Consider the following 13,541-nt stretch of genomic DNA (forward strand, 5'->3'; position numbering starts at 1 on the left):
GAATCACTTTTACAAAACAGCAGTGTACAATTTCAGTCCTCCTTATGAAGGGCTGTTCTCACACTTTAAAATACCAGTAAATATGCTCTTCCTCCCCTCAGAACCAAGTTTTAGCTTTCAGATTTAACAGCCCCTGCACAAATATCTCACTACATCTCTGAAATCTTCCACAGTAAATAAAAGCGTTTATTCGGCTGCAACTATCTTGTTCCATGCAAGATGCCAAGTTAAGATACACACAAGAAAGTTACCCAATTTCATACAAAGCATATTTATTTTAAGTAACATTTTCAAACCCAAAAAATTGTGAGTACTAAAAGCCTTCAGAAGTCAGTACCAGACTTGATTTCACAGAGACATCCCAAAAATAAAATTTATACGTGCAAAACTTATTTAATTCAACATGACCAAATATACATCCACGAGAGGTAATTTATTGGAATATTTTCAATAAAATATATAAAAATATATTATAGATTCCTTACAGCCAACAATGAGGCACTGAGTGAACTGAAAAGTTCAACTAAGAAAAGTTGCCTCAGAAGAAAAGAACAAACTGGCCTGTTAATAAATAAAGCTGACATTTTCTCTGTTCTCTCAGACACAAAGTTCAATTACCGTCTGATAAACAACAGTCCTAACTAGCTTTTGGCTCAGCAGAGATGTTGCAATAACAATTTATTGATTTACCGACTATTTCCAGCGATAAAAGCTGGGATTTTGAGTCTCCAGGTTGAATTTCTGAGGGTGGAAAACCGGCTGTTGGTGTTCTTCTTTAATCCGGACGGTGCATGGGCGGTTTAATACGCTGCAAAGCAACAGAAATCAACAGGGCGGCCCGCCCAATGAGCCATGAGAACATGGGACACATTTATAGATGAGGGAGCATGTGGAGAGGGGTGAGTGTTACATTTACAGCAGCAGCTTAGCTACAAGTACAAACCGATAAATGTTTCAGAAGGAAAGTTACAGAAAAAGCAAGTGCTGGAAAACACCACAAAGCCCCTGACAGCTGGTCGGAGCTCAAGTGGAAATTTCACTTTCTGCGTTCGATCATAACAAATATAAAGCAGTAGTGATGCAATTTAGGAATTTTATTTTTTCTTGCGTAAAAAAAAATAAATAAACAAATCTTTAAAATCTATAAAATAAAGCACGTTGGGGAAATTCATGCACTGTTGCCGGCCGTTCAGGCTGGAGGTAGGCCCGAAGCTGCTAAATATTTTAAGAACACAAAAAACTAGTGGTGTCTTCCCCTTACTCATCCTGCAGCAGTTGGTCTGTGGGAGGGGGAAAAACAGCACCAAAATATTGGAAATTTCCTAAAATATATATATATATAAAAAAAAAAAATATTACAATGCACATGAAACAGCACGAGTGCCTGAAATCTGTGCCAACCGCGTCTAATGATCATGTTTTTGAGGGTAGGAGGTGGGGGGTGTAACAGCTTGTTTTTGTGTGTTGAGCTCCAGTGTAAATGTTACTCGCTGACACCTGCAGAAGAGCAATTATTACAAGGCTCACAGGCAAAAAAAAAAAAAAAAAGAAGAAAAAATTCCAACACTAACCCTCCTCCTTCACTCATAACTAGAGGCTTTCAGCAGAAAACACCGCTCTTTAATAATTTGTGTTTGTGTGTCATGGTGCTGGCTTTGGGCACTTTTGGCTTTTTGATATATAAAGCTGAGGATCCAGCAAGCAAAACGAGAGTCTTCACTGAAACAGATGTGACACGCTGAGTTCATCAATGAAATAATCCGCTTCAAAGCAAAAGATAAAAGCGAGGCAGACAGAAGCAGCCTTTATCAGCAGGATGTCAGTGTCTTACATGCATTTTCAAACCCTTTTGCAGAACTATGTGATTAGTTTGCATGTTTTTATGCCCACTTTTTCTTACTTAATGCCATTTCTTTCAGTTTATATTCTTGTTTCATGTCTCATCTCAGACAAAATGACCAAAATGTTTGGGATTCTTTGCAGAAAAGTGAAAATAACCTTTTTGGCACCAAAATACCTCCTTCAATAGCAGATTTGATCTTCAAGTCGTCAACGTCAGTCTTTTCGAGGTATTACAAAAGCTTCTGGGTTTGATTAAGGGTTCCTGTCCTGTTCCCATCGGCCTCATCAGAACAGCTGAAGTATCAAGTCGGGTCCCCAGTCCATGGCTGTCTGAGCCACGGCGAACACGGCGGCCCCTAGCGTAGCGGACAGCCCCCACACCGCCATCTTCACCATCCTGTTCCCCTCCCTCCACAGCTGGCCTCGGGCTGCAGGTGGGGAAGCCTCCAGGCCTGGGTGTCAAAAGGTCAGGAGCACAGAACAAGGAAGGCGGGGTCAGATGATGAAACATGCAGGGGTCAGCAGGGGGTCACAATTTTCAAGGCCACACCAAAGTAACATTCCAGGCCAGATTTATTGGTGGCCGTGAGTTAAAATCCCTGAAATTAATTAATCAGTTTCATAATCTCACACTGAAGCATTCATTTTATTTTAAAGAGTTTTTTCAGTTTTTTTGTTGTTATGTATCATGTGACTTTCTTGTTTTCTTTACGTCCATATGAACCACGATTCTGTTAAATACGCAAATAAATCATACATGCAGTCAGGGGCCATACAAAAATCATTAAAGGGCCACAGATAGCCACAAAAACTGTTATGAACTTCTTACTCCTAAATGACAGAGATTGTATTTTTATGTGTTCTGCAGGGTGAGATTATTCTACTGCACACACACACAAAAAAGACTGTTTTACTGAAATAAAAGAGCTTTTTTTATCCAGAGTTGCAATAAAGGTGAAAAATAATTGTTTGTTTTAATTATATGACTGGACTGACAACCTTAAAAGAGGATCTAGAGGGTGAAAACAGCAGGAGCAGCGAGAACCGGAGAGAAATTTATTAGTAATTAGTAATAATAAAAAATAAAGCTTCATGACATGTGCTCACCCAAAGCAAAAACACAAAATAAGCACAAGCATCTGCAGTTATAATGTTCTTAAATATCACGGACTGACTGATTGCTGAGAAGGGAAACTGGTTCTCTGCATGTATTGATTTAAAAAAATATTATTTTATTTCCTTTTGTGATTAAAATGTATTTTTGCATTGAATTGAGTTGTATAATATATTTTTTTAATTTTGTTCACCAGCAGGAACTCTTGGATGTGTTATATAAAAGCCATTAATATATAAAAAAATATATATTCACATTAAAATTCATGAATTTACTAAGTTTGTCACACTAGTTTGGGGATACTGCAGTAAAATATTAAAAATTAAAAAAAATATGAACTAGTGAAATTTAGAATTTTTTCTACTCTTAATCTAAATGTAAAATTTCTTTGGTTGTTGAAGAGCTGAAATTAAGTTGTTTCCTTTCTATGTTTTAAATATTGTTTATACGCAGACAAATTTTCTATGTGAAACAAAGTTTTGCAATATGAACATAATGCAGAATTACATTTGTGTCCAGACTTATTTATTTTCTTGTTTTTTAAGAACATTTCAAATTTATTACGGCGCATTATCAGTATTAATTTTATAAAATAAGTAAAGATAAATTAAATAATGCAACCTTTTATTAAGCCCGTGTTTGTTTTAGACTTTTGGTACAAACTTCTTTGCAACTGCATTGCTTACACATTTTAGTTTAGTTAATATTTCTTACATTAATTTATATATAACAAAGGATAATATGCTTTTGCAAGTTTACCACAAATCATAAAGTCCCATAAAAAATAAGGGTTTTTTTTCTGTCTTGGTGTCAGAGACAGAAAAAACCTTTAGCATGCTGTGCATCCAAAAATCTAACAAAAGATGTTAAGTCTTGCATACTCTAAAATATTAATCTGTTTGATTGAGCTGAGTCTGACTTTATCAGGGAGGGTTTGAATTACATTTCCTAGAGCTTAAGGTTAAAATGTACAAATGTACTGTTCACAATTGCGAGATCTACAAGTTTCACGGTTTTTCTGCTTTCCAGTTATATTTTGATGAAACTGCAGGGAATTATATTCCTCAGGTTTGCAATTAAAGCATTCAGCCTGAAGCTGAAGCCACATAATATTTCCGAGTCCCTGTAAATCACTGACAACATGTCAGATCGCGGCTGTTCAGATCTTCACAGAACACAAGGGAGTAATGCATCTCTTTGTTCTGTTCTGGCATATTTAAATCTGCACTTGATTGGTCTGATGGGGGTGCTACAACATTTGTTTACATGTTATTGATTGTGCCAGAGGGGAAAGTGTTTACTGCTGCCTTGTTTTGAAGAATTATATCACTGAGGTGGGAAAACCCCCAAAGCTGGGAGCTCTGGAAGGATTTTCGTGGAGGATTTCACAGATAATATTCATTTTTCTCAACCTTCAAAGCCTATGCAGCAACAATACATCTTTACCCTGTCTGCATAAAAAATAAATATATGCGAGTGATCTCTTTGTGAAGAATAGTAATAAGATTACAGTAACTATTTTTACCATGTCTGGAGGTGGCGTAGCCCTGGGCCCTGGTGAGGCGCTGGAGAACAGAGTCTGGCCTCTGGTGGAGGGTGGAGAGATGAAATGCCTGGAAGCTGCTTATGGACAAGCTGATGCAAGAAAACGAGAGAAAGAGAGAGAAAGATGAATGGGAAGGGAGTGTTAGCCATCAATAAGGAAGAAAACTAAAGTCTAGTGACATGAGAAGATGAACTGATGGATAAAGTGATAGATTAAGACAAGAGAGCCAAAGAGGATGAGAGAGTTAGGGAGAATTGCTAACTCAGTGCTTCTTGGCTGTGGAAAGCTAATGTATGTTTTGAGCATTTGTATCTTTCAGCGTGTCTGTCAAGGTCTTGTGTCACTTCCTGCCCTAAACAATGACTTCAGGCGACACTGAAGTATGCTGACACGCAGAAACACGCTCAGAGCGAGGGAGTGAGTGGCCCCGCCCGCATAAAAGGTTTCCCTTTAATAATAAAGAGAGAAAGGCGCTGTGTGGACCAACACCAGGAATTTGTGGCACATCTGGGTGATGGAGTCAGGATGTGAGTTAGGAGCGCCCCCTTTTGGTTACTGAAAGAGCTGCACCGCACTTTCTAGAGTAAATTTTGCTGCCATCCAAAATACGTTTTATATTTACATATAAACCGAAATACACAAACAGGAGAAACATTTTGATTGAAACATTTTATAATTCATTCCCATTGACAGGCTTATACTTCACCTGTTAAAGTCTAATGCAACAACAAGCATAAAGAGAGCGTTAAATAAAATGCATATTTATCGGAGTATGTAATCCAAAGAAAGCATTTTTTTTTACATTTATTAAAAGGTGAAATCTCAGAATTTCCTCAGTTTGTGTTTTTTTCTGTTTTATGTTGTGGAAATTATACAAGTTAATATTTACGGTCAAGCTCATATTTCGAAATAAAACAGCAATCCTCTTTAGCAAGCAGAGGGTTTGTTTATGATACTGAAAAGTGTAAATTAAAGTCATAACTGACTCAGATCAATATAACATAATTTCACTCATGTATTACCATTCCCATGATAAACTTGATATCGTCTTAATTTAGCCCAGAAAAATGCAAATGTAATCTTTTTAAGCCTATATATTTTGTTTAATGGACTGAGTTTAGAAAGCACATTTCTAGTTAGACTGTTCAGAAAGCCTTACACTAGAGCTACATTCATCCATAAAGACTCGCACACACTTTTTTATACTCATTTGAAGACTGCAAGGCAATTTGGGGATGAGTGGTTTTCCCAGAATAATATTATGTTATTTTATGCGACACTATGCAGCCACTCTGTCAGCACAGAAGAAGACACAGACATTTAGACTTTTCCAACTTGTTGCTCGATAGAGACTCTGTACACTCTGTTAAAAGCAGGAATGTTGGTGCGTTAGATAATTTACGCAGAGGTTAGTTTGTTTTTTAAACTTTTCAGAGTAGAAATGGTTGCTGTTGGGAATCTTTCAGTATCTACTTATCTTTGTTTCTGAGCTAAATAGTGGAAGGACTCTGAAGTTTGCTAGAATGTGGTGAGACAGCAGGAGACAAAATCCTGCCTTCCGATTAAAGTTGCTCAGGTCAATTACATATAGACACTAAATTTTACACTCTTCTTCCAAATACTAACAGCATGAAGGCAATGGATTTAAACAGCAAGAGAAAACAAAGTGCGCTTAATTTTTCACATTTAGGCAGAAGCATATGTTTAATGATGATTTAAATGAAATCTTAATTAACCCGGACAAAAAAAGTCATGTATACAGTTCCAAGTTTAGTGCAGCGAATGATACGCAAAAGCCAAATTGAGATACTTTGACTAGAAGAGTAGGTTTTGTTTTATTTTGCTCACGACTTGCAGGGACAGAGAACAATTGAAGTAAAGTTAAAGAAGTTCATCAGCATCAAACCTGACTGGAACACAGATACTTGAAAGTAATACAAAACAAAACAGAACCTCCACACAGAGTAATTTCTAGGAAATTTTACTTCTGTGTGTTCCAGTTCAGTTAAGCAGCTATTAAACTGTAGCACCCATAAACATGGATCTGACTGTTATTGTTTCTTCTAACAAATAGCTTAACCACCAGGGCAGGGCTAAAGATATGTGCTCGGAGCAGCATTATCACATTAACGGCTTTAATTTCATCCGTCGTCGCCTCACCTCTTGCGAGACTGCAGTGCAGCCCGCTTGGCCAGCAGTGATGGAGGGAACTGTTCGAACAGGTCCTGCGCCTGGCCGATCAGGAGTTCATACGGGAGGTCCTGGGGGATGTGGGAGAGCAGGTGGTGCACCATGGCCATGTCGCACTCGGTTTGCTTCACCTCCTTCTCTCTGTGCAACACAATCTGAAGAAGAGAAATTGAAAACAAGACAAACATTTAGAAGAATCTACGTTTAATTAGTTTTACTGTAAATCCACAAGTTTTGGTCTTTTTTGCACCAAAAGAGCACAGGCAGCGTTCATCCTCTTCAAAAATACTTGTGTTGCTTTTTTTTTTTTTTCTTAAACTGTCCCTTTTTTGGATTCAGTGCAAATATTTTTTCTTAAAATATTTTACTTTAACAATTTAAATTCTGTGTTGGTGGGTTGATTTCTGCTTGTGAACATTTTTCTCAGGGTGCCTAACAACGACCAAATTTAAGTTGTTTCTTCTGGGAGTAAATAAGACCTGCTTTTCATAAAGTATGAATAAAAGAATAAAAACATTTCTACTTTATGGTCTCACAAACTTCAGAGTCCTTCCACTATTTAGTTCAGAAACAAAGATAAGTAGATACTGAAAGATTCTCAACAGCAACAGTTTCTACTCTGAAACGGTTAAAAAAAGTATTTTAAAAAACAAACTAACCTCTGTGTAAATTATCTAACACACCAACATTCCTGCTTTTAACAGAGTGTACAGAGTCTCTATCGAGCAACAAGTTGGAAAAGTCTAAATGTCTGTGTCGTAAAAATAGTCACTTATACGTGACCTTTCTTTCATTTAAAATAAAAGTACCACACTGTCCTTGCAGAGGAGATTGCATGTGAATGCCGTCTTACCGTAGCAGCAAGGTAGATGGGCATCAGTGGATGAGAAGCCAGGAAGAAGTCGTACAGCCTCAGAGTGTGTCTGAACTCTGACAGGACGTGGCCGTACCACGTGATGAGCCAGGAGAGAGCGAAGATGGTTCCGACCTCCGCTCTGAAACAGAGGCCACATAGAAGAGATGAAGACAAGCTGCTCAGGGAAAGAAAATATATTCAGATTTTTTTAGAACCAGATTTCACATGTGCTCCAAGCTTTTCTTAAATTTGAGCAAAGATTACTTTCAAAAATAAAGTGATCTTTATCACTTCTCTCAGTTGTAAAATGAAACCTGATTATTTTTGTTGTTTTTAGCCCAGTAACAAATTTATAGTGATGATGTAAAAAATTAAGTGTCAAAAAATACTTTTTGGATTAAAATTGTACATTGAAAGAGAATCCAAACACATTTTAAAATCTACAAAATGGTAGCTATCCATTCAAAAGTCCTGCAAAGAAAAAAGTAATTACATGCAATAACAAATTAGCTGGACTCTTTATATTGAAGACTTTTACTAATTGCTACATTTTGACAAATTTAGAAAGTGAAGTTTTTCAAAATTTTCTGAAACCTAAATAAAATGAAGTAGTATATGTGGAAGGCTTTGGTCAATGAAATTGTAAGAATGGGGATGGACAAAAGGCAAGAAGCAAGAGCAAAGAGCAGCTGGAGAAATGAGATAAAGTGGAGGAGAAACGCATGAAAAGGCAGGAAGAAAGAAGAGGAAGAATGCACTAAAATCTGTGATCCAAACTTTGAAGTAATCTTTTTGTTATTGTCTTGTCTTTTAGTCCAAAGCAATGCCTGCAATATTTTGCTTTTTTAGTTTGGGTTTGTAAGATTTAAGGTAACTAGCAAATATAAGGTCTTGCAGATACACACAAGCATGCAGATTAAAATACTTCATAACACAAGTCACAAACATGCAAACATTTCTAAAACCTGATCCTGACAAAATTCATAAGCAATGTGCAATAGCTGGCTTTAGTCTAATAAGCAATATTGGCTGGTTTAATAAACCAAATGATCCAAATATCCTCAGTTTTGTTTATTTTGCATTTTACTATCTATTCAGGCTTCAAAATTTGTTTAATGATGCGAAGACCTCAGTGAGACAAACAGGCTGGTAAAACTACAGTATTTAACTGAAACTCTCCAAATGAGACTACAGCTAATGCACCCTCAATTATATTTAAAGACTAGCTCTCTGGTTCCCTCTAGTGGCAAGTTATTCTAAAAACAATCCCAGTTTTTAAGTGATTTACTCTGTCAGTTAATTCATACCTGATCATAAAGTCGTGTAGCTCTGCATCGACTTGTTCCAATATGGGCATAAGATAGTTTAAAATGTGTTTGGTTCTGTCCATGGTCGGATCCATGAAATCCCTACAGAAAGGAGAAAACTTAAAGTTTAATTTAAAAAAGGAAAATTAAATCTTTTATGTTATTACTGTGAAAACAGGCTAACCTGAGATGAAAATTGGACAAAGTGTCCAGCATGGCGATGGACATGCGCTCCCCAACCACCAGCAGCAGAGTCACAGCCACGTCATGGTAGCCCTGGTAGTAGTGGAGCTGCGGGTTTCGCTTCAGCACCTCCAGGATGATGTCGATCAGCTGCTCCTGCAGAACGGCTCGCTCTGAGGCTGGCATACCTAAAACACCGCACAAGAACGAAGCATTCACTACATACAAACACCAACATTAAGAAAAAAAAAACAAAAAAAACTTTTTCCTGTTTTTATTCCAAGTTAAGCATATGCCTGGTGACTAAACTGTAATCTTAACATCCAGAGATTATATTAATGCATATGATAGGGTGCTACCCTATCCTAACCCTATTCAAATTAAAACTGAATAAAAACCCAGAAAGAAAGAAACAAATAAAAAAACTCATTACTGATCAGAAAAACTAAATAAAAGCAGGGTTCCCCCAGTCTGTTATGAGCCTGGCAGGCAACCAAGCTTTACTTGTGCCCCCACCAGGCTTAGCATTGCTTATTAATTTAAGCTTTATTTTAATGTTTGAATTTTTTAAGACGTCATAGTAGGTGTTGGATTGGAAGATACTAATCTTCCAATCTTCAAATAGCATATAATTATCAAGTGATATTTTAAAATTTCCTGTCAACTTTAAACATTTTTAACACAAAAACATGACAGGCGCTGTCCCGAGCGCCACAACCACCGGGCTTAGCAAGTTTTCTTTAAAAGCAACTCAAATGAGTAACGCATGACAGATTTATTAAATAGAATTCAGCATAATTGTTCAAATTGTCTGGAAAAGCTACACGCCAGAAAAGCATTCCTCCACAGTAATGTGCTTGATGAGGTCCAAAAGGTACTTTAAGTTCATCAAGTTATTCCACAAGCTGCTGAATCAGGAGATGGAGGGAAACAATAGTTCTGCACATACTGCTTGAGCGTTTCAAAAATGTTTGGAATTATCTTTTGTTATTATTGCCTTTAATGATAAATTTAGATTCAGAAAAAAAAATAGCCAATTCTGCACCTGTATGCTTGTGATATTATCTTTTCCACACCATTTATTTTTTAGGTAAGATTTACACAAACTTTTAAAAATCAATAAGTTTTTACTCAAAATGTCTTTGAGACGTGTTAATAGAAGACAAGCTCCGTCCTCCACGTCTTTCCATACAACACTTAAACTTTGCTAATTAATTATTTAACTTTATCAGACAACCCTCTGCGCTGCTCTAAGTACAAGGGTGAAGCCTGATAAATGTCACAGTGAATTACAGTCTGCTTCTTTCAGTGGAAATAACACACACACACACACACACACACACACACACACACACACACACACACACACACACACACACACACACACACACACACACACACACACACGCACGCACATAAAAGCACCTTTAGGAAATCGCTTCATGGACCTTCTGACATCCAGGACAACTTGATTGTAGTCCTTGTGGTTCTCCCTCACTTCTCGACCTGAAGCACAAAGAAAGATTATGTTAAAGAACATTTTAATTATTTTTTTTTTTTACAAATAGAAATCTGAAAGTCGCAGGTTGCTTTAGCGTTCCATGCCACACTTAAGATTTTTAAAGATACATAGTGCTTTCCTTACACTTTATAAATATTAAATGCTTTATGTTGTTGCATCATATTAAATCCAAATAATGTACATGAAAGTTATTAGTTTTAACAAAACAAAATGTGAAAAAGTTCAATGGGTTTAAGCATGTTTCCTGAGTGCTGCAATGTCAGGGATTGTCTATGTTGATTTCTGTAGTGATTGTCAAAAAATTTTTAAAAAATAATCTTGTCATTAAATCTGCTTTTTAGAAAGGTATACTAACCAGGTTTGGGTGGTAGGTTGTACACATTTATGTTCAGTAATTTAGGCCACACTTTTCTCCTTAGCTCATCCGTGAGTAGGCCTCTGTTACCGGCTGCAGCTCTTCTCAGCGCCTCAATGTCCACTGGATCTCTATCAGTTCAGAAGCAAAGAATTATGCAACTCTCTAAAACAAAGTAAGTTTGATTGTAATGAAACAGTGTGAAGCTTTTCTTATTCTTTGTCACATAAAGAAATCTAAAATACCTAAAATTCAAAGTATTGTAGCACATATGGCTAAATTATGTAGGATTTTTAAAGGGGGATACAATATGCTGTTGCTTAAATAAATGAAGGGACTAGCCATCTTATAATAGTTTTTAATATCAAAACCAAATTACATTATAGATGATCAGATATTTCTGCCTCATGTACATAAATTATATAAAGCAGAATTATTAAAACCTTATCAAAGCCTGATTAATGACGGTCAGCTTGTGTTTTCTTCCACCATCCGATTCTGTAAGAAGAAACAGAAAAAAGAGATATAATTAGAAATGCATAAATGAAAAAAAAATTAATTAGTAAAACAGCAAATACAGGGTTACAAACTGAAAATTATAAAGCTATATTCAAAAAGCCATTATGAACTTTGAGGTTGGAGTTAATTTAAACAAAAACAAAAAACCTCTTTTGTCTAGGATTTGAAATCTGTGGATCCTCCTGACTAGTTTTATAACTTGGAACTGAATTATTTTTAGATAATAATTAAATGCAAATTAATAATGTTATTTTTTCCAATTTTTAGCCCCATTTCACTATTTTTCTCTTTTACAACAAACGGCAATAAACAAAATTCCAAATCCTGTTATGGTACTGTCTTTAACAGTCTAGACATTTTGCTATTGTTCAAAATATTCCTTAAAAAACTATTTGTTCTCAAAAATATTAGCCCAAGTTCACCAAGAAATAGCACAAAAGTGCTTAAAGGGTTTGTTTATAAAATGGCAAAAATAACACCCAACAAAACTATGATGATTTATGTCAGTGCCAAGTAAATTGGAGACAAAGAATCACAATGACTCAGTAAATAATGATGGGTTTATGTAAGAGCTTTTGTCTGGAGTTCTTCACAATGACACAAATGACAGGTTTGGTTCTGTGAATAAAATATCTGAAGATGGGAGCTGTAATTTTCCAGGGTTTTTCAGACAACCCAGAATGCCACGCAAGCAGCATTTAGAGTTGCTTTGATTCTGATTAAATCTTTTGAAGAAACGAGTGTGGGTGGTTTGCTGCCAGCTAGGAGGAGAAACTCGTCAACTCCAGATTGGTATCCAGACCTGACTCCCACGGGTTTTAATTAAATTATATAAAATGAGGTTTAATTCGAGTACGAGACTTGTCAACTTTCCGATTTAATCAGCACCCAAATAATGTTAAATGTTCTGGCAAGTTTTATTAGCACCGAGTTTTTATCCATACAATAGCGCTAGCTATTTGTGTTTCACTAACCTCTTGTAACAGATCCATTCTCATTGCCCCCAACTGCTCCGATTTGTTTCTTCCTCTTGTGTTTTCTCATCCCATTTAAGTACAAAATGCCGAAAGTCAACTAAAACAATCTACCATGAGGCAGAAAAGGCTAATAAAAACAGTGTCTAAACACAAAAATGGGACCGGTTGTGTTTATATGAAGGAAACGGCTCTTGTCAACAGCTGTTACTGACTGATTCAACCTACTTCCTGTCTGCCACGCTCTGATTGGACAAAATTGTCACGTGACAAGAATATAATTGGCTGACTGCCAAAACGGAAGATAACCTTTCTTGATTGTAGTATTTGTAGTTCTATTGATTGCTCACCCATTTGAAATACTGAAGGTGACATAAAACCTATCTTGGAACTATTTTATTGTGCTTTAAAGCACTTTTATGTAAATGTAAATACATTTTATACACCTCAAAAGGAAGTTTGGTACCCACAGTCTTTCAATTTCTGATAAAATCTTTTATGAGTGAGGAACACAAACGGTGAATGAATGAATTAGTAAATAAAGCAATAAATGTAATTATTTCCTGTAAGTTGAATACAGACTCATTCATTGATTAGTTTTGAAAATATAACTCAATGCAATTAAATCTTCTGCAAATATGAAAACAAACAAGTCTACAGGAACTCTCAAAGCAATAATGACAATGACATAAAATCTTGTTAATCCTGCCTCGCTTTCAAGGCACCAGGCAGCTTTTCATGAGAAGCTATCATCAAGCTTCACTGGCTTTGCTCATTTATAGTGATATGCTGTTGCAGTCTGGTGTACTGTGAAACTAATGAAAAACGTGGAAACCAATATCAACTTTTTACAAAGGTGCAGCTGAGTTTTCTAGACATTATATCACATCAGAGGGGCAGAAATCAAGTTGAAATGTTCTGTAACAAGATGACTTCACAGTTTTTCTTTAGATAAACAATTTAAGTAAGGTTCAGGGGGGTAGACTAATGAGACAGACTGTTATTAGCATTGAGGCAGTGTTTATTATCTGAGGGTCTCATGGTACGTCAGGCCCAAGATTTGGATATGAACCCTGTGCCAGTTTGGACTCTAGAGCACTTCAAGCTCAAATATATTGTATATATCAAATGGT

The 13,541-nt window shown here is 36.3% G+C and overlaps 1 protein-coding gene across 1 annotated transcript; it reads right to left on the reverse strand.

Annotated features, from left to right (window-relative positions):
- Nucleotides 1-255: 255 nt before the first annotated feature.
- On the reverse strand, nucleotides 256-12,652 carry zgc:63863 (uncharacterized protein LOC393372 homolog). Its single transcript, XM_044137644.1, has 10 exons — nucleotides 12,409-12,652; nucleotides 11,359-11,413; nucleotides 10,916-11,046; nucleotides 10,464-10,544; nucleotides 9,040-9,226; nucleotides 8,856-8,957; nucleotides 7,546-7,687; nucleotides 6,663-6,847; nucleotides 4,482-4,591; nucleotides 256-2,294 (listed from the first exon to the last, which is right to left on the reverse strand). Exons 1-10 carry the CDS (start codon nucleotides 12,476-12,478, stop codon nucleotides 2,128-2,130), a joined length of 1,230 nt encoding a protein of 409 aa, XP_043993579.1. The 5' UTR covers nucleotides 12,479-12,652; the 3' UTR covers nucleotides 256-2,127.
- Between the last annotated feature and the right edge of the window lie 889 nt (nucleotides 12,653-13,541).

Source organism: Gambusia affinis, linkage group LG14 (genome assembly GCF_019740435.1).
Source record: "Gambusia affinis linkage group LG14, SWU_Gaff_1.0, whole genome shotgun sequence".
Taxonomy (NCBI): Eukaryota; Metazoa; Chordata; class Actinopteri; order Cyprinodontiformes; family Poeciliidae; genus Gambusia; species Gambusia affinis.